Source organism: Grampus griseus (assembly GCF_964374135.1).
Source record: "Grampus griseus genome assembly, chromosome: 10".
NCBI lineage: Eukaryota > Metazoa > Chordata > Mammalia > Artiodactyla > Delphinidae > Grampus > Grampus griseus.
The window spans coordinates 9,797,103-9,818,841 of NC_139004.1; the positions used below are offsets into that span (position 1 = coordinate 9,797,103).

Here is a 21,739-nt window from a genome sequence, read left to right on the forward strand (position 1 = left end):
AAAAAGGGAAACTACTGCCCTCTTATGCCTGTTCATTCATAGCAATTCTCCATTTCCCTGTGATAAGGTGTCTCTGTAGAACTGAAAGTGCATTTTAAAAGGGGAAAGCCATAGTCCTTGAGAACTTTCTAAATGGCTAGGGACTTGTGTGACATCGTTTTGCAGCTGTAAGCAAAGGTAATGCTGCTTGAGGCAGAAAGGTGACAGTTTCAGGCTCCGGGCAGCTCAGTGTAGTTAACTGACAGCTATCCTCACCTCCACCCCCATCTTGGGCTGCCATTCCTAGGCTGGTGAGATATGATGAAAACATAACCCCTTCCCATGAGATTGGAAGGAAAGTGAATGTTATCAGATCCTGCTACATAAGCACTCTGTTTGGGGCATTGCTTTGGGTTGAGAAGCACATGTCCAACCTGGGAGCATCTCACGTCCCCCCAAAATCCTAAGAGCACTTGGCATATGGGGAGATCTAGAGCAGGGGCCCCAGATGTCCTGGCCCTTCTGCCTCTTCTGTTGACTAGACATCAGATAGCCCAGACACTGCGACTTCCTTTTTTCCAAACTTCTCTGGGGGGCACTGGATGACTAACACATTCTAGACCAGCAGGACACCAAAGTTGGCGCTTTCTTTGGATAAGCCTTTTGAAAACTAAGCCACCGTGAGAAATACCATGGTAAGGTAAAGCCGGCTAAAGTGCCCCTTGCCCACTCCTCCCCACTGCATCCGCTAAGAGCCCGCCAGGAGCAACCCCGGGCCGCCACGACGGGTGGCTTCAGAACACACCCAGACACAGCTACTTGGCTTCTCGGTAATTACAACAGTGCATCCATCAGGAATTTTGTCTCCTGCTTTTCTAAAGAGAAAGAAAAATCACCTCCCAGCCACTACCCTCCCTATGATAAAGCCACCCCCAGTCATGTCATGAAAGGGAGCCCAGACCGTCTGGTCTGTTAGGAGGGTGTTTGTTTGGATGGAAGCACTATGAAGACCCCAGAGGTCATCTGGTCCAGGCTTCGCCTGCCCCCCTCAGCTCTCTGAATGAGCTCAGCTGCTAGCTTCCTACCTCTGGGGGTCAGCATTCTCAGTCCTGGCGGTGGACACTCGAGCTGACTCGTGTCTAAGTGAGCATTTTCTCCAGACCGCCGTCTTCTCTCTCGGCAGCAGGAGGAAGCCACCTTTGAGAGCAGTGGGCTTGGGCCAAGCAGCTTTTTCTTGATCTGTTTCGACAGAAAGCTGATTTCATAAACACACCTTGGCTCTGCTCACCTTCACGCTGTCCTCTCTCATGTCCCTGCGGTTGGTCGGATAGAGACCACTTGATTCTCAGCCCTGTTCTGTTTTCTTACTTTTCTTCCTCTTCAAACTGTATTTGCAGTTGGTCTCTTTCCTCACTGTCAAGCCTTCCACATTCGTTATGTGGTGGCAAAAAAGTTTGAGGTCTAGGCCCTCTCATCAGATGGACTGGGGGAAGAAGTCACGTGGATGATTAAACATCAGCCAGTTAAAGTAATCCAGTCTGTTCAAAAATCTGGACTTAAGGGCTAAGCATCTTGAATTTACTAATATACTTCTTAAGGCTTCATTTAATGATAGAGTTACAGTTAGGCCTTTATAATGTTTGTGAGCTCTTTGCCACTCTAAATTTCTTAAAAGGCACTCCTAATTTCTTATAATTGTTTTCTGTTTGTTTTTAAAAAATTTTTATTGGCGTATAATTGCTTTACAATAGGGTGTTAGTTTCTGCTTTATAACAAAGTGAATCAGCTGTACATATACATATATCCCCATAGCTCCTCCCTCTTGCATCTCCCTCACACCCTTCCTATCCCACCCCTCTAGGTCACACAGCACCGAGCTGATCTCCCTGTGCTATATGGCTGCTTCCCACTAGCTATCTATTTTACATTTGGTAGTGTATATATGTCAGTGCCACTCTCTCACTTTGTCCCAGCTTCCCCTTCCCCCGCCCCGTGTCCTCAAGTCCATTCTCTACATCTGCATCTTTATTCCTTTCCAGCCCCTAGGTTCTTCAGAACCATTTTCTTTTTTTTTTTTTTTTTAGATTCCATATATATGTGTTAGCATACGGTATTTGTTTTTCTCTTTCTGACTTACTTCACTCTGTATGACAGACTCTAGGTCCATCCACCTCACTACAAATAACTAAATTTCATTTCTTTTTAAGGCTGAGTTATATTCCATTGTATATATGAGCCACATCTTCTTTATCCATTCATTTGTTGATGGACACTTAAGTTGCTTCCATGTCCTGGCTATTGTAAATAGAGCTGCAGTGAACATTATGGTACATGACTCTTTTTGAATTATGGTTTTCTCAGGGTATATGCCCAGGAGTGGGAGTGCTGGGTCGTATGGTAGTTCTACTTTTGTTTTTTTAAGGAACCTCCGTATTGTTCTCCATAGTGGCTGTATCAGTTTACATTCCCACCAACAGTGCAAGAGGGTTCCCTTTTCTCCACACCCACTCCAGCATTTATTGTTTGTAGATTTTTTGTTGATGACCATTCTGACTAGTGTGAGGTGATACCTCATTGTGGTTTTGGTTTGCATTTCTCTGATGATTAGTGATGTTGAGCATCCTTTCATGTGTTTGTGGGCAATCTGTATATCTTCTTTGGAGAAATATCCATTTAGGTCTTCTGCCCAATTTTGGATTGGGTTGTTTGTTTTTTTAATATTGAGCTGCATGAGCTGCTTGTAAATTTTGGAGATTAATCCTTTGTCAGTTGCTTCATTTGCAAATATTTTCTCCCATTCTGAGGGTTGTCTTTTTGTCTTGTTTATGGTTTCCTTTGCTGTGCAAAAGCTGTTGTTTCATTAGGTCCCATTTGTTTCTTTTTGTTTTTATTTCCATTTCTCTAGGAGGTGGGTCAAAAAGGATCTTGCTGTGATTTATGTCATAGAGTGTTCTGCCTATGTTTTCCTCTAAGAGTTTGATAGTGTTTGGCCTTACATTTAGGTGTTTAATCCATTTTGAGTTTATTTTTGTGTATGGTGTTAGGGAGTGTTCTAATTTCATTCTTTTACATGTAGTTATCAAGTTTTCCCAGCACCAATTATTGAAGAGGCTGTCTTTTCTCCATTATATATTCTTGCCTGGTTTATCAAAGATAAGATGATCGTATGTGTGTGGGTTTATCCCTGGGCTTTCTATCCTGTTCCATTTATCTATATTTCTGTTTTTGTGCCAGTACCATACTGTCTTGATCACTGTAGCTTTGTAGTTTAGTCTGAAATCCGGGAGCCTGATTCCTCCAGCTCCATTTTTCTTTCCCAAGATGGCTTTGGCTATTCGGGGTCTTTTGTGTTTCCATACATATTGTGCAATGTTTTGTTCTAGTTCTGTGAAAAATGCCATTGGTAGTTTGATAGGGATTGCACTGAATCTGTAGATTGCTTTGGGTAGTACAGTCATTTTCACAATGTTGATTCTTCCAATCCAAGAACATGGTATACCTCTGCATCTGTTTGTATCATCTTTAATTTCTTTCATCAGTATCATAGTTTTCTGCATATAGGTCTTTTGTTTCCTTAGGTAGGTTTAGTCCTAGGTATTTTATTCTTTTTGTTGCAGTAGTAAATGGGAGTGTTTCCTTATTTCTCTTTCAGATTTTTCATTATTAGTGTATAGGAATGCAAGAGATTTCTGTGCCTTAATTTTGTATCCTGCTACTTTACCAAATTCATTGATTAGCTCTAGTAGTCTTTTAGTAGCATCTTTAGGATTCTCTGTGTATAGTATCATGTCACCTGCAAACAGTGACAGCTTTACTTCTTCTTTTCTGATTTGGATTCATTTTATTTCTTTTTCGTCCCTGATTGCTGTAGCTAAAACTTCCAAAACTATGTTGAATAATAGTGGTGAGAGTGGACAACCTTGTCTTGTTCCTGATCTTAGAGGAAATGGTTTCAGTTTTTCACCATTGAGAATGATGTTGGCTGTGGGTGTGACATATATGACCTTTATTATGTTGAGTTAAGTTCCTTTTGTGCCTACACTCTGCAGGGTTTTTATCATAAATGGGTGTTGAATTTTGTCACGAGCTTTTTCTGCATTTATTGAGATGATCATATGGTTTTTGTCCTTCAATTTGTTATTATGGTTTATCACATTGATTGATTTGCATATACTGAAGAATCCTTGCATTCCTTGGATAAACCCCACTTGTTCATGTTGTATGATCCTTTTAATGTGCTGTTGGATTCTGTTTGGTAGTATTTTGTTGAGGATTTTTGCATCTTTGTTCATCAGTGATAATGGTCTGTAGTTTTCTTTCTTTGTGACATCTTTGTCTGGTTTGGGTATCAGGGTGATGTTGGCCTCGTAGAATGAGTTTGGGAGTGTTCCTCCCTCTGCTATGTTTTGAAGAGTTTGAGAAGGACAGGTGTTAGCTCTTCTCTAAATGTTTGATAGAATTGGCCTGTGAAGCCATCTGGTCCTGGGCTTGTGTTTGTTGGAAGATTTTTAATCACAGTTTCAATTTCAGTGCTTGTGATTGCTCTGTTTATGTTTTCTATTTCTTCCTGGTTCAGTGTTGGAAGGTTATACTTTTCTAAGAATTTGTCCATTTCTTCCAGGTTGTCCATTTTATTGGCATAGAGTTGCTTGTAGTAATCTCTCATGATCCTTTGTATTTCTGCAGTGTCAGTTGTTACTTCTCCTTTTTCGTTTCTAATTCTATTGATTTGAGTCTTCTTCCTCTTTTTCGTGATGAGTCTGGCTAATGGTTTATCAATTTTTATCTTCTCAAAGAACCAGTTTTTAGTTTTATTGATCTTTCCTATTGTTTCCTTCATTTCTTTTTCATTTATTTCTTATCTGATCTTTATGATTTCTTTCCTTCTGCTAACTTTGCGGGTTTTTTGTTCTTCTTTATCTAATCGCTTTAGATGTATGGTTAGGTTGTTTATTTGAGATTTTTCTTGTTTCTTAAGGTAGGATTGTATTGCTTTAAACTTCCCTCTTAGAACTGCTCTTGCTGCATCCCATAGGTTTTGGGTCGTTGTGTTTTCATTGTCATTTGTTTCTAGGTATTTTTTGATTTCCTCTTTGATTTCTTCAGTGATCTCTTGGTTATTAAGTAGTGTATTGTTTAGCCTCCAATGTGTTTGTATTTTTTACAGATTTTTTCCTGTAATTGATATCTAGTCTCATAGTGTTGTGTCGAAAAGATATTTGATACAATTTCAATATTCTTAAATTTGCCAAGCCTTGATTTGTGACCCAAGGTATGATCTATCCTGGTGAATGTTCTATGAGCAGTTGTGAAGAAAGTGTCTTGTGTTGTTCTGGGATGGAATGTCCTATACATATCAGTTAAGTCCATCTTGTTTAATGTGTTGTTTAAAACTTGTGTTTCCTTATTTATTTTCATTTTGGCTCATTTGTCCATTGGTGAAAGTGGGGTGTTAACGTCACCTACCATGATTGTGTTACTGTCGATTTCCCCTTTTACGGCTGTTAGCATTTGCCTTATGTATTGAGGTGCTCCTATGTTGGGTGCATAAATATTTACAATTGTTATATCTTCTTCTTGGATCGACCCCTTGATCATTATGTAGTGTCCTTCTTTGTCTCTTGTAATAGTCTTTATATTAAAGTCTATTTTGTCTGATATGAGAATTGCTACTCCAGCTTTATTTTGATTTCCTTTTGCATGGAATGTCTTTTTCCATCCCCTCACTTTCAGTCTGTATGTGTCCCTAGGTCTGAAGTGGGTCTCTTGTAGACAGCATATATGAGGGTCTTGTTTTTGTATCCATTCATCCAGTCTCTGTCTTTTGGTTGGAGCATTTAATCCATTCACGTTTAAGTAATTATCGATATGTATGTTCCTATTACCATTTTTTTAAAATTGTTTTGGGTTTGTTATTGTAGGTCTTTTCCTTCTCTTGTCTTTCCTGCCTAGAGAAGTTACTTTAGCATTTGTTGTAAAGCTGGTTTGGTGGTGCTGAATTCTCTTAGCTTTTGCTTGTCTGTAAAGGTTTTCATTTCTCTGTCAAATCTGAATGAGCTCCTTGCTGGGTAGAGTAATCTTGGTTGTAGGTTTTTCCCTTTCATCACTTCAGATATGTCCTGCCACTCCCTTCTGGCTTGCAGAGTTTCTGCTGAAAGATCAGCTGTTAACCTTATGGGGATTCCCTTATATGTTCTTTGTTGCTTTTCCCTTGCTGCTTTTAATATTTTTTCTCTGTATTTAATTTTTGTTACTTTGATTATTATGTGTCTTGGTGTGTTTCTCCTTGGATTTATCCTGTATGGGACTCCCTGCACTTCCTGGACTTGACTATTTCCTTTTCCATATTAGGAAAGTTTTCAACTATAATCCCTTCAAATATTTACTCAGTCTGTTTCTTTTTCTCTTCTTCTTCTGGGACCCCTATATATAATTCGATTGTTTTGTGTTTAATGTTGTCCCAGAGGTCTCTGAGACTGTCCTCAATTCTTTTCATCCTTTTTTCTTTATTCTGCTCTGTGGTAGTTATTTCCACTATTTTATCTTCCAGGTCACTTATCCGTTCTTCTGCCTCAGTTATTCTGTTATTGACTCCTTCTAGAGAATTTTTAATTTCATTTATTGTGTTGTTCATCGTTGTTTGTTTCATCTTTAGTTCTTTTAGGTCCTTGTTAAATGTTTCTTTCATTATGTCTATTCTATTTCCAAGATTTTGGATCGTCTTTACTACCGTTACTCTGAATTCTTTTCCAGGTAGACTGCCTATTTCCTCTAAAGTTGTTCGGTCTGGTGGGTTTTTACCTTGCTCCTTCATCTACTGTGTATTTCTCTGTCTTCTTGTTGTGCTTAACTTACTGTATTTAGGGTCTCCTTTTCACAGGCTGGAGGTTCGTAGTTTGCATTGTTTTTGGTGTCCACCTCCAGTGGCTAAGGTTGGTTCAGTGGGTTTTGTGGGCTTCCTGGTAGAGGGAACTGGTGACTGTGTTCTGGTGGATGAGGCTGGACCTTGTCTTTCTGCCGGGCAGGACCATGTCCAGTGGTGTGTTTTGGGGTGTCTGTGACCTTATTATGATTTTAGGTAGCCTCTGTGCTAATGGGTGGGGTTATGTTCCTGTCTTGCTAGTTTTTTGGCACAGGGTGTCCAGCACTGTAGGTTGCTGGTCGTTGAGTGGACCTTAGCGTTGAGATGGAGATCTCTGAGAGAGCTTTGGCCGTTTTATATTGCATGGAGCCCAGAGGTGTCTGGTGGACCAGTGTCCTGAAGTCGGCTCTCCTACCTCAGAGGCACAGGTCTGACACCTGGCCGGAGCACCAAGACCCTGTCAGCCATATGACTCAGTAGAAAATGGAGAAAGAAAGAATAAAATAAAATAAATTATTAAAAATTAAAAAGTCATTAAAAAAAAGAAATGAAGAGAGCAACCAAATGTAAAAAGAAATCCACCAATGATAACAAGCGCTAAAAACTGTGCTAAAAAAAAATGGACAGACAGAACCCTAGGGCAAATGGTAAAAGCAAAGCTATCCAGACAAAATCACACACAGAAGCATATGCATACACACTCACAAAAAGAAAAAGGAAAAAAATCTATCTATCTATCTATCTATATATAAAGAGGGCAACCAAATCAATAAACAAATCTACCAATGAGAATAAACTCTAAAATACTAAATTAAGATAAACATAAAACCAGAAACAAATTAGATGCAGAAAGCAACCCCGAAGTCTACAGTTGCTCTCAAAGTCCACGGCCTCAATTTGGGATGATTCATTGTCTATTCAGGTGTTCCACAGATGCAGGTACATCAAGTTGACTGGGGATTTAATCCTCTGCTCCTGAGGCTGCTGGAGAGATCTCCCTTTCTCTTCTTTGTTCTCACAGCTCCCAGGGGCTCAGCTTTGGATTGGGCCCCGCCTCTGCGTGTAGGTCGCTGGAGGGCGTCTGTTCTTCGCTCAGACAGGACGGAGTTAAAGTAGCCGCTGATTGGGGGCTCTGGCTCACTCAGGCCGGGGGAGGGAGGGGCACTGCGTGCGGGGCGGGCCTGAGGCGGCAGAGGCCGGCGTGACGTTGCACCAGGCGCGCCGTGCGTTCTCCCGGGGGAGTTGTCCCTGGATCCCGGGACCCTGGCAGTGGCGGGCTGCACAGGCTCCCCGGAAGGGCGTGTGGCTAGTGACCTGTGTTCGCACACAGGCCTCCTGGTGGTGGCAGCAGCGCCCTTAGCGTCTCATTCCCGTCTCTGTGGCCCGCGCTTTTAGCCACAGCTCGCGCCCGTCTCTGGAGCTCCTTTAAGCAGCGCTCTTAATCTTACCCTCTTCTCGCGCACCCCGAAACAATGGTCTCTTGCCTCTTCGGCAGCTCCAGACTTTTTCCCAGACTCCCTCCCAGCTATCTGTGGTGCACTAGCTCCCTTCAGGCTGTGTTCAGGCCGCCAACCCCAGTCCTCTCCCTGCGCTCCGACCGAAACCCGAGCCTCAGCTCGCAGCCCCGCCCGCCCCGGCGGGTGAGCAGACAAGCCTCTCGGGCAGGTGAGTGCCGGTCGGCCCTGATTCTCTGTGCGGGAATCTCTCCGCTTTTCCCTCCGCACCCCTGTTGCTGCGCTCTCCTCTGCGGCCCCGAAACTACCCCCTCCGCCACCCGCCGTCTCCGCCCGCGAAGGGTCTCCTAGTGTGTGAAAACCTTTCCTCCTTCACACCTCCCTCCCACTGGTGCAGGTCCATCCCTATTTTTGTCTCTTTTTTCTTTTTTCTTTTGCCCTACCCAGGTATGTGGGGCATTTCTTGCCTTTTGGGAGGTCTGAGGTCTTCTGCCAGCATTCAGTAGGTGTTCTGTAGGAGTTGTTCCACATGTAGATGTATTTCTGATGTATTTGTGGGGAGGAAGGTGATCTCCACGTCTTACTCCTCTGCCCATCTTGAAGGTCTCTCCCTTATAATTGTTTTAACATGGTAATTTCAGAATAATTTTTACTCATTTTTGGAAAATGTGATTATGAAGCAGGTTTTTGGTCCTTGTGGTACATTTTTCTTAAGTCGAAGAGTGATGCTGATTTTCATACCTCAAGATGGTGTGAAGGAGCTGCATCAGATGCTCTCATTCATTTACTTATTAAACAAACCATTAGGGAGTGCCAACGATGAGAGCAAACTCGTGTCAATCCTGAATAACTTGTATCTTGGTTTTGTTTTTCATTGTTTATCTTTTTCTGGCTTTAGTATATACTCCCTCCCTTTAATCCGTAGCAGAGGATGTTTTAAGTTGGCTGAACTCATATAAAGCCTCAACTGGGATGCTTTAAATTTTTTACGTTTTGTGTCTTAGTCTGTTTGGAGACTCAAAGATGGGAACTCTTCCAACCAAATGTAGATACTCAGATAGACATGAAATTTTGTGTATTTTTTCGGGGGTTTGATCCCCACCCCCAAAGCCCACTGGGACCCAGACAGTGTTTCATTTGGGCCGCAGCATATGTTTAGAGAGGTACTGGAAGATCATTCTGGGCAGGAGCTCAGGCAGAGTTTCCTGAAGGGCAAAGCAAGAAACGAGAACTTTCTACTGTAAGTTGTGTGGACTCCTTGAAAGTCTCTGAGAAGAGTGGGCTTCTGGAAGAGTAAGCTAGCAGCAGTTCAAAATACAAGTTTGAAGGCAGGAGATTAGGGTTGGGAAGGTAGGTTTGGAGACTTGCAAAATGTGGACAGGTAACAATGAGATTAGCAACTGAAGCAAGAAAATTTTAAAAGGTGATGCGTAGAAAAGAGAAAGGGATCTTGTGGGAATCAGATCACCAGACTCTCTTGAGTTGGTTTGCATCCTGGACTCAAAACCTCCCTGCTGTGGTTTCCCACAATTGTCGCTGTGTGGCTCTTCCCAGCTACTGAGCGTTGTTGAGGGAGCACCAACTCCAGCAGCTGATACCCTTTAAAGAGAATAATTTCCAAATTCAGTGTTGCTCCAGAGGCTGTTCACTTCCTCCGTTTGGCTTCTGTTTACTCATTGCAGTTCGTTCTTTAAAACAGTCTCCTCAGCCTCTCTGTAACCCAAACTTACTTAAAGTCACCTCAGTCTTTATCTTCTTCCCATCAGGCTCCAATAATCCATTTTATCCACTGCTACCACATTAATCCTTCTGAGGCTCCCATCTGATCTGTGCCATTTGTGACCAGATATCTCAGTTCAGATGTTCAGTGACTCAGAGTAAAGTCCTCCGATGACGAATTTCTATAAGCACTTGTCATCCCACCTCTTCTCCTCCCTAAGAACCTTGTTTCACAAAGTTCTCAATCTCTTCCCTACATCTTCAGCCTCTTACTCTGCACTGGCTCTTGCAGCTCAGCCTACTGACGTGATCCCGTCTCCCCATCCTGACACATTTCCTTCAGTTGTGCTCCGTTACCTTAAGAAATAAAGTCCGACTCCCTAAAGAGGTATGCAAAAAACAAAAACAAAAACTGCATTATCTGGTTCCAAACCCCTTGTCCTTGAGCAACCATCCTGTTCGGCTGGCTTCTTCCCTTTATACTCAGAGTTCGTTAAAAAATGTAAAGTCTTCGTTATCTCCCCAGTCATGGAAAGCAAAAACTTAATTCTTGCTTCTTTGTCCTCCCCCATGTGTATCCGGAAAATTACCAAGATAATTCTTCCCCGTGCTGGATTGCATCTTTTTCTCTGTGTCCCTTCTGTCCCTCCAGACGAGTGCAGTAGCCTCCTCATTACTTCCTCTGCCACCTGTTTCTTCACACTCCAGTTAAGATGCCATTGCTGTGAAAATGATTCTCCTAAGAAGCACATCTGGTTGTGTCCTGGTGGTAGGTCTTCTCGGTCAGGCTGATTAAAATTGAGCCCCTCCTCCACCAAGGCACTCTTGATCTCATTTAACTTGTATCATAGTCACTTTTTTTTTCTCCCCCAAGCAAGTATCTTTTTTTTTTTTTTTTTTTTTTTTTTTTTGCGGTACGCGGGCCTCTCACTGTTGTGGCCTCTCCCGTTGCGGAGCACAGGCTCCGGACGCGCAGGCTCAGCGGCCATGGCTCACGGGCCCAGCCGCTCTGCGGCATGTGGGATCTTCCCGGACCGGGGCACGAACCCGTGTCCCCTGCATCGGCAGGCGGACTCTCAACCGCTGCGCCACCAGGGAAGCCCAAGCGAGTATCTTCTACCATACTCTGCAGTTGATTTAGCTTGACTGTGGAATGTCTGCTGCTCACCCTACCTCCCAGGGTAGGCTCCCTGAGTTGGCATTTTTATCTATTTTGCTTACGGACATAGCCTAAGTGTCTGGTACAGAGTGAGCTTTCCATACATATTTGTTGAATGTCATAATGTCAATCCCCATTTTCGAATTCTCTTCCTTCTCCCTCTGGGTATAGGATAAAACCCAAACACCTAATAAACTTCCCCCAGGCTTGCAGGATCTGGCTCCAGCCCCCTCTCGCACCTCTCACCTCTGGTTCCCCATCTTGGCTGACACTCCGGGTTTCTCTGGGTTTCTTGAAGCTCCCAGACATGCCATGTTCTTTCAGGCCTCTCTGTTCCTTTTGGGTCTCTTCCTCTTTCCAGGAATCCACTCCTCTTTCTTCCTCACGTGGGGAGAACAGTTCCTTTTCTTTCAAAATCTAGCCCCAAATGGTACGTGGCACGCCCGGGGGGTGTTTTCCAACTCTGTGAAGCAGAGTCAGCTTCTCTTTGCCTCCGTTGAATTTGGCGGAGTTCCCCGTCACAGCAGTTTTCCACACTGATGTCTCTGACTCTTCCGCTAGGGTCTGCTCAGCCGTGTCCAGATCTTCTGTGCATCTGCTCCAGAAATAATCAGTGTCTGGCGCACTATTAAGTGGTCACTTAAGACAGTGATTGAAAAGAGGGGATTACCCATTCATTGAACCACGTCAAGTCAAAAGTTCAAAGCGGGCGTCCCTGGTGGCGCAGTGGTTAAGAATCCGCCTGCCAATGCAGGGGACACGGGTTCGAGCCCTGGTCCAGGAAGATCCCACATGCCGCAGAGCAACTAAGCCTGTGCACCACAACTACTGAGCCTGTGCTCTAGAGCCCGCGAGTCACAACCACTGAGCCCGTGTGCCACAACTACTGAAGCCCGTGCACCTACAGCTCGTGCTCCACAACAAGAAAAGCCACCGCAATTAGAAGCCCGCGCACCACAACGAAGAGTAGCCCCCGCTCGCCGCAACTAGGGAAATCCCGTGCGCAGCAATGAAGACCCAACGCAGCCAAAAATAAATAAATAATTAATTACTTTAAAAAAAGTTCAAAGTGCCTTCGCCATGCAATACGTCCAAATCGTTACTGCCTTCCCCCGCCCAATTTATGTCCCCCATGTTCCCAGCTTCCATGAATGAAGGGGGCCACTCCGCCGATGTGAATGTGGCCATCAGGAATGGCCTGCCTCCTCTCCCTCAGCCACCCAGTCAGTCCCAGGTCCTGTTGACTCCTGGCTTCCCAGATGTCACTCAGATTCAGCTACTTCCTTTCCGTCTTGCCCGGGAGCCTTTGCCAACCTGTCGTCATCTGTCACCATTGCACACGGCCCGGCATGTGGTTGAGGGTTCCATATGTATCTGTTGAATGATTGAATCTCCTGGTTAAAACCATATTGGATGGTGGCAGGTAGAACATCAGGCTGTAAGATCGAGATTCCAAGAACAGCCTGTGTTGCAAAGTCCAGGAAATTTTTCTGAAGGATGGTGTCAAGAGGCCCAGCAGAGTGGTTCTGGATTGGCCGCAGCTCTAGATGTAATTGGACTTTCTGGAACGGCAGGTCCCTCCCACCTGCCTTGATTTCGCCAAGGAGGTTATTTTCTCAGATTATGCCTGTCATAAAAATTCAAGTCGGGGCCTCTTTACCTCACTGAGATCTATAGATGCTCATGTACGTTGGAAAAGAGTTTTATTCCAAGTGATAAGCGGTCAGAGTGCTTGTGGCCCTTAAGAAAGGGTCCCCTGGGCATTATGAGTTTGAAGGTCTTCATGTCCTCAAAACGTCAAGCTGTTGGGATTAGGCTAGATGGTACCTAATGTCACGCTCAACTCTCAATTTACAGGAATTTTTTTTTTATTAAAGCAAAGCACCAGGAACAAAAAGACCTAAACGAATTGTGGCAATTGTAAAATCTTATGAAGTGTAAGTGTTTCTAAACACGGTCAGTGGATTTTAAGGCGGAGGCACTCGTTCAGTAGATGCTAGTACTTCTGCAGGTCTGGGTGAAGCATGGTTGTAGGAAAGAGCATTGTGGGTGGTGGAGATGTTGGCGCTGGAATAGGCGGTTGATAAATGTTTTCTCCCTCCTCTTTTCTCAGCTGACGGTGTTATAGTGATGGCATCTGTCAAGTCTTATTTGAGAAAGTGCTGGGCCAGTAGCTACACTGTCATTTGACTCTTTGGATGCCCTGTCCCTGCCTCGTAGGGGAGGCTCCGATGGGTCAGGGGCGCTCTGTTCCTCCTCCAACACCTCATCCTTTTGCTCAAGCCTAGGTGAAGGCTGGGCAAATTTGGTTGGGGTGCTCCAGATTCCTAGGGTTGGGCTGACTGTCACCAGCCTTTAGAACACGTTGGTAGGACTTCCATTCCAAAAGGCAGAAAGAGAAACGGAAGTTGGGTCATGTGGTTTCTGTCATCTGTAACCATGGCAAGCATTGGCCATCTGTGAGGCTCCCATTTTAACACTTTTCCTTCTCTCGCTCTTTTCCATCTCTTTCTCGGGAAAACAAGCTGAGGAAGTGGAGAGGCTGGCGGCAATGCGATCTGACTCCCTTGTCCCGGGTACCCACACCCCACCCATCCGGAGGAGGAGTAAGTTTGCCAACCTGGGAAGGATTTTCAAGCCTTGGAAATGGAGGAAGAAGAAGAGTGAAAAGTTCAAACACACGTCTGCAGGTAAGGTTATGTTTTCCTTTGTTTCTCATCGGGCGTTTGTTTTCTTCAGCTCTGTACGTTCATTCGTAGAATTTAATTACCCTAGGCTGTCGGAACCAAAGGAAGAGAATCCAGCCTTAGGCTTGCTCTTGTGTTCAGTGATCCTTCAGAATGATGGAGATTGGCTTTTAGGTCCTATGTGTGTTCTCATGGCTCAGGTTGTTGGTTGTTGCTTTGCAATTTATAAAACCACCACTTCTATTTGATCTATAAATAGCTGAACTTAGAACTCCACCTTTCCCATACCTGTATGCTTTCATTCTAGCGTCGACAGTCCATTTCTCATTTTTCATCCTTATTTTCCCTGCTCCCATAAAAATCAACACAGGAGCAGAAAGTAAGTTATATATGGTTATTGGCAGATAGGAATAGGTTATTTCATGGAGACAAAAGCTTGAGTAAGCGAAGCATCATTGTAATGACAAAGATAACTATATAGTTCATAGCCGAGTGGACGGCAAAGGAATCTGGGTAAAGTCAGCGTGGCAGGGGTGTGAAGAGCACAGACTCTGGAGTCAGACTGTATGAGTTCAAGTCCCAGCTCTGAAACTTGGTGGCTGCATGACCTTGCTCAATTTAACTCTGTACCTGTTTCCCACCTGTAAGATAGGGGTGAAAATAGTACCTTACATGACTTAGTGTTTGTGGGGTGTTTATGGCGGCACGTTATGTGGGTATTTTTTAATAAGTAAGAGTATTGCAGAGGGAGATGTATAGGGAAAGAAACGTGAAGAGTTCTGATTTGACCCTGTCGGGTTTGACATGAGGTGATGGAGGAGCCGTGCAGATTCTTTTTGTTTGTTTTGTCCTGATTTTGGTACCCGGGTCATTCCAGGGATACTCTGGGGCTTTTATTTCCTTCGTCCTCTGTGTCCTCAAAAATTCAGCCTGTTCTCCCTCTTCCTCAGAATCATCACCTCCTCTGTTTCTTGGTCCTCTCCCCGCTTTGGCTCACGTCTAAACTGTGAAATAGGCGATGATCTGCTTCTTGTACATGAATACTCGTCCACAAATCTGAGAATTTTCATGCTAGCTGCTTTGGGGAATGAAAGAGAAGAACAAACATAGGAAAGTTGGAATCTGAAACAGTTCTCATGGTAGACATCCCCAGTTTCGTGCTTTCTGACTGTTTCTGAGATGGAAACCTCAGTGCCCTGTGGCTGTATATAATTTGTTCATTCCTGAGATTACAGTGAACCTCCGAATTCCATGAATTTCTAAATTGTCACGCCGCTGACATTTACCTGACTACACCCCACTCTTCACCTGACTGCATTCTCCCTTTTGGTCATTGTACAGACTTGTTAAGGTGGCATAAAATGTGTACGTCGCTTACGTATTTGTAAACACTACTGAGAGATTTACGTGCAAGGGAAACTCTAATGGATGACTCCTCTGTGTCCCCTAAGAGTGAAACAGAATAGGGCACTTACATCATGGCCTTGGAGAGGAGAAATCTAAATGAAATATATTTTCAGGCAGAGTGAGGGGTAAGACATGTGAACAGGAAAGAAGAAGGGAATGTTCTGTAAGCACTGGAAAAAATAACAATAAAGATTCCACAAGTTCCAGGCTTCCCTGGTGGCGCAGTGGTTGAGAGTCCGCCTGCCGATGCAGGGGACGCGGGTTCGTGCCCCGGTCCGGGAAGATCCCACATGCCGCGGTGCGGCTAGGCCCGTGAGCCATGGCCGCTGAGCCTGCGCGTCCGGAGCCTGTGCTCCGCAACGGGAGAGGCCACAACAGTGAGAGGCCCGCGTACCGCAAAAAAAAAAAAAAAAGATTCCACAAGTTCCTTTACGATGGTCTTCCTGACTCTGCTATGAAAATGGTTTGTAATAATACACACATCCATTTAAATAGTTGCCATTTGTCAGCATGAATTCCCGCATGACGGTGGCAGATGCATTTCCTCCTGGCATTCCAGAGCTTTGCGTAGTCCATTTGGCAAGACCACAGGGCGAAGGTCTGGTGCTTCTCATGTGAAATGGCACCTGAACCGTCGTGCAGACTTTTTAAGGTGTCGGAGGGCTTCCTTGGTGATGCAGTGGTTAAGAATCCGCCTGCCAATGCAGGGGACACAGGTTCAAGCCCTGGTCCGGGAAGATCCCACGTGCCACAGAGTAACTAAGCCTGTGCGCCACAACTACTGAGCCTGTGCTCTAGAGCCCACGAGCCACAACTACTGAGCCCGCCTGCCACAACTACTGAAGCCCACGCACCTAGAACCCGTGCTCTACAACAAGAGAAGCCACTGCAATGAGTAGCCCCGCACGCAGCAACGAAGACCCAATGCAGCCAAAAAAAAAAAAAAAAGATGTTGGAGAACTTGTCCTTTGATGGATGCAAGTACAGTGGCATCAAACCACTCATGAACCATTAAAAGTCTGAAAATGTTTTCATTTAAAACTTTTGAGGGAAAGAATTAAAACATGAGACAGGCAAAGTTGCAGCTTTAATCCTTATTATTAACTATTCTTAGCAAGTTCTTGTGATCTCGAGGGCCAAACTGATTAATTTGGCAACCGAATGCCATATTTGTATGTGGTTTTATTGTATTTTATTTTTTTGTATGTGATTTTATTTTAAAGAGACATATTCAGCTCCTGAATTAGAGAAAATAGAGGATAGACTAGAGCATATCCGTATATTGTGATGGATGGTTATATGATATAACAAGCTATTCTAGGTTTTTTAAAACCAGTGGTTTACACTGTAGTATCCTTTGTTCTTAACTGGATTCAGAAATATTATTCCTTATTTTTGGAAATAAGGAGAGACTTTCTGTGCTAGTTTTTAGCTCCAAGGAGAAAAATACTGACAATTTAAGGATGTTTAGCATGATAAATTATATATATGTTCAAATAGTACTTTGAAGTGCAGACTTTCCTATGTGTGGATAAGAGTCAAATATTAAATATACAAGAGGGTTGACTGTGGGAATATTAATTGGTTGGCCAATTTTAGCTGTTATGCATTTACTTGTCTTATATGTGTGTGTCTGTAATGTCCTTTCATATGTACAATAATTTCCACAATTTTAAATACAAAGAATAAGTCCAGATATTACATTTATATTATGTATTTGTATTTAAAGTTGTGTGCTTTCTTGATTACATGAAAGGTTACATGATTACAATGCATACTTGGCCTGTTATTATTTCCACAGTGAGTTAGTTACCTTTATAATTTGCCGCAATTAGCTATACTGTAGTTTTACTGTAACTCAAGTTACAGGATGTATGTGCCTGTGTATGCAGCATTTTCAAAGGTGCACCCAGAAATCTTGCTTTGTAAGTCATGGTAGCAATAAGAAAACTACATTGGAAAATTATGATGTCAACATTTTCCTTAACTTTGGCATCAACAATTACATGAATTTTTCAAAGACCGATCTCCACGTCCCATGCTGCTCAGACATCTTCCTATTGTAAGCTGGAGGCTGGTGTCCTTAAACGGCCTTCAGCACTGAACTCTGGTGGAGAAAACACTACAGGACAAAAAGCTTCTCTCAGAAGCATCCCCGCATCACACGACAGTAGGAGTAAAACAGTAATGGATAGAACATAAAATAATGGGTCCTCGGGAGATCTCAACATGCCTTTCAGCCTGTCCTCAGAGGCTCTGTCCAGGGCCTGTGAAGCAATTAGCCTGACATGTCCAACTTCTTCTGTAGAATCAGCGACAGGGGTCCACGACACATTCCACACCTGCCCCAGGAGCAAAGACAGATGACAACATCCCCTCTGAAATAGAATCGACAGGGCCTCCCCAAAATAGTCAGCTGCAGCCATCTTATCCAGATTCCTTGGAAATGAGGATTGTATTTATAGAAAAGCAGAACTGGCAGGAATAAGCTGTGAAGACGCCACCGAGTTATGCTTTTATTTCCTCTTGAAAGAAAATCATAAGCTGCGAGAGTTGGCCCTGGAAGCCTACAACGTGCCAGAATTCGCTTTGTGCTTCTAAGCGTTCCTGCACCCCTAGGGCCTTGAGCAAAAAAATTAAAAATAAAAACCTCTTCCGGAGTGCCTATCACTTACTGAAACTGGCCGTGGGAGTATGACTGCGAGCGGAAACTGGACCTTGTCGGTGAGCTCATGGCATGCACGGTGTCTCTGGAGAGACAGTCAAATTACAAGAGTAAAGGTTAAGATCACAGCTGTGATAAGGACAGTGAAGGGAAGCTACTTGAAAGAATGAGGGGGGCGGGGCTTGGGGGAGTAGGGAAACTTTCCTAAGAAAGAGAAGTTTGAGCTGGGATGTGAAGGAGGCGTAGGAATTTAGAAAATTAGCCTTCCAGGTAGCAGAAACAGCATGTGCAAAGGCCCTGTGGTGGAAGAAGCAGGGGTCAGCCAGCTAGGAAAGCAAGGATGACCAGTGGCTGGAGAATGGAAAGCAAGGAGTGTGGGGTGGGCTGAGGATATCTACCTGGCCAGAGGTTAGGATTTCAGACTTCTGTAAACCGTAGGGAGTTCAGAAACGATACCCACTTGGCATGTTGCGCTTATGTATTTGCCAAGCACTGCCACCTTCGCTAAAAAAAGGTAACAGTGCAGACAGACATCTCCCAAAGGTTATGGTCTTGAGGAAAAACAGGTAGTTAAGCCAATACTCACAACAAAGTATAAGCAACAGGAGACGCGCAGGGGCTTCAGGAACTCAAAGGAGACAAACCCAACTGAGCTGTAACTTACTAGGAAAGGTTTCCTAGAGAAATGAATGTTTAACCAAGGAATTAGGCAGTGAACGTGTGGAAGTGTTCTCTCCCAGTGGAAAGAACAGGATGTAAGAAAACCTGGAAAAGAGAGGAGGAGAGATTGACAATCTATAGCTTGGAAAGAGGTTGTGGTTTGGAAAGGACTGTTGGGCAGGGAGGAGTACAGAGTACTGAGAGATGGGGTTGAAGAGGTGGGCAAGGGTCTGCTCATAAAGGTTCTTAGTAGAACGTCGTGGAGTCTGGGCTTTATCCTGATGCATTACCCTAATGAAGCTATCAGAAGACTTGCCTTTCTGAAAGATCATTCTCTATGCTATGGGAAGAGTTTGGAGTGGTACCCAATGTTATTTTCAAGTTGTTAACATAACTTCTTCCATATATTTGTGTCTGTAATGAGAGAAAATTTACTTGTGAGAGAATTAAGAAGATACCTCGTTGCTGTCACATCCAACGGAATATTAAGTGTGTCTGTTGATTCTGGCAACAAGGAAACTGGTTAGCAGGTGGTTAATTATTACTGTTGGGGAGAGATGAAGATAACCTAGGCTAAAAGAGTGGCATTAGGAGCTACAGGCTGTGAACAGTTGCAAGGGATATTTAGGAGATAGAATGAGCAGGACGTGATTACAGGTTGGATGTGGAGGATAAAGGAAGAATAAGAACCACGCTCTTGTTTCTCTCTGAGCAGTGACCTGCCGTTAGATGGATGGAGGTACCACATACTACATCGGGTTTATGGGCAAAATGAGCTTTTATTTGGGGGCATGCTGGCTTTCATGTGGTTCCAAGATACCCCAGTTGGAGGGATATTTGTTGAAGCCATGGGATGAAAACTCCAAAGGAGAATTTGACATGGGAAGCAAAGAGGGGTTGTGGCAGCCCCCTGAGGACCACTGACCTGCAAGTTATGAACACAGGCAGCAGCAGAGTCTACAGGGAAGGCAGATAAGGCCCGCCAGAGAATTAGGAGGAAAACCAGGAGGGGGCCATTGGTATCTCCTGACCGGAGCAGGAGAGAGTTCAAGAAAGGAGGAGGGTCCACTCTGCCAGGTCCCGGCAAGATGGTCAGGACTGAGAAGTGTCTGGAGCGTTCAGTGACAACTCATTACTGGTGCCCTTGGGGAGAACAGTTTCGGGAAGCTGCATGGCTGGGAGTTTAGAAAGCATATGGTTATGGTGTGAGTGAGACTTGAGGAAGCAGACTACTTCTTTTAAGGAGTTCGTCTGGGAGGGAGAAGGAGAAGTATAGAGTAATCACCAGAAGGGGGTAGAGCTTGAGGGAGGTGTTTTTTTGTTTGAGATTGGTTGGATTGTGTCAAGATGCAGAGTTCACCTTAACATGGCTTTGGCATTCCAAGGGGAATAGAAACACCAGCGCAGCAACTGTGAGGCCAAATAACTGTATTTCCACGCATTTTTCAGTGATGACAAGTCTCATGACTAGGAGAAAGACATGCAAATAATCAGAGCACTGTTGAGCATCTGATCTTAATAAGAAATCATCAAGTTGTGTAGCTTTCAGCACCTGGCTGGATCACAGTTCTCTTTGTACGATTGGAAAACTCAGTTTCTTTAAAAAAAAAAAGAATGAGCATGGACAGGCACAGAATCTTCTTACCTGCGTATCCATCATGACTCACAAAGGGAACATCTAGAGGTTAGAAGGCAAAGTAGACTTAGAGGCCCTATTTTTTTTTAAGAGTTTTTTTCTTCTGTTTTTATTATTTTTTTAATGAATTTATTTTATTTGTTTATTTTTGGCTGCGTTGTGTCTTTGTTGCTGCGCACGGGCTTTCTCTAGTTATGGCGAGCGCGGCTACTCTTCATGTTGGTGCGTGAGCTTCTCACTGCGGTGGCTTCTCTTGCCACTCAACATGGGCTCTAGGCACGTGGGCTTCAGTAGTTGTGGCACGAGCGCTCAGTAGTTGTGGCACGAGCGCTCAGTAGTTGTGGCTCTCAGGCTCTAGAGCACAGGCTCAGTAGTTGCGGCGCATGGGCTTAGTTGCTCTGTGGCATGTGGGATCTTTCCGGACCAGGGCTCAAACCCATGTCCCCTGCATTAGCAGGTGGATTCTTAACCACTGAGCCACCAGGGAAGTGTAGAGGCCCTATTTTTAAAGGACATCTCTAGGAGGTACAGGCTAAAGGTTGTGGGAATCGGCACCCTCCCGGAGTGGGGATTGTAAAGATATCATTGTTACCTCTCAAAGTGCATGTTATCCAACACTCTTTGCTTGCATGTCAAGACTATATGGTCCTTGATGATAGCGATCCTGCCTTTGCCTCTCTGTCCCCCAGCATTAAGTAGAGCACCTGATGTAGCGGGTACCCGAATGCGGTGGCCAGCCAACCGTACTGTTGAGGTCCTCTGTTTAATAGGTCTGAAAGGGGAGAGGTAAGGACAGTGATTGAAGCATAAGCTGGAAGGTCCCGGCCTTGGAAGAACTTGCCATCATCCACGAATGCTTTTCAGTTTCTCAGAGCTGTTCACAGGTCAGGTTATTTGGGCAGCACTGTTGCTTGGGTTATCTGTTGCTATGGGACCAAACACCCCCAAACTTAGTGGCTTAAAGCGACAAACTCAGTTGTATTATGTTCTGTGACTGGGCTCAGCTGGGTGGTTGCTCAGCTGGTGTCGCTTGGGGTCTCTCACGTGTTTGCAGGCAGATGGGATTGGAGTCATTTGGAGACTAACCAGGCCATGGGGAGAGCTGTAGGCCTCTCTCCTCCAGGCATTCTCAGTGCCAGTCCGTGTGGTCTTTTCCCGTGGTCTCTCCAGCAGGATGACTCAGGGCCCCCAAGAATGTGAAAGTAGAAGCTGCCAGGCCCGTTAAGACTCAAGTCCAGAATTGGCGCAGTATCCCATTTGCAGTATTCGGTTGCTTAAAACAAGTCACAGGAGCAGCCCAGACTCATTGTTGGAGCAAACGAAACAAGGGTGTGAGTGCCAGGAGCATGGTTCATTGGGTGCCAGTATTGGAAGCCAGCTACCTCCATTGTTGAGGTCTAAGAAAACTGCAGGTGCTCCTTATTCCCTTCTTTCCAGGTAGACTGCTTTTACAATTTTATACTGACAACAACAACAGCAGTTGCTGTAATCTGTTGGGTTTTCTGTGAATG

At 44.3% G+C, this 21,739-nt stretch overlaps 1 protein-coding gene across 4 annotated transcripts in view; it reads left to right on the plus strand.

The window, feature by feature from the left end:
* Positions 1 to 21,739, plus strand: part of PHACTR1 (phosphatase and actin regulator 1) — a gene marked incomplete at its 5' end in the record, with an annotated part of 541,508 nt that overhangs the window by 322,840 nt on the left and 196,929 nt on the right. For all 4 annotated transcript variants that reach the window (XM_082662612.1, XM_082662614.1, XM_082662613.1 and 1 more), the window contains one exon: positions 13,699 to 13,863. In XM_082662612.1, coding sequence (XP_082518738.1) covers positions 13,699 to 13,863 — 165 coding nt within the window. The remainder of the gene's footprint in view (positions 1 to 13,698; positions 13,864 to 21,739) is intronic.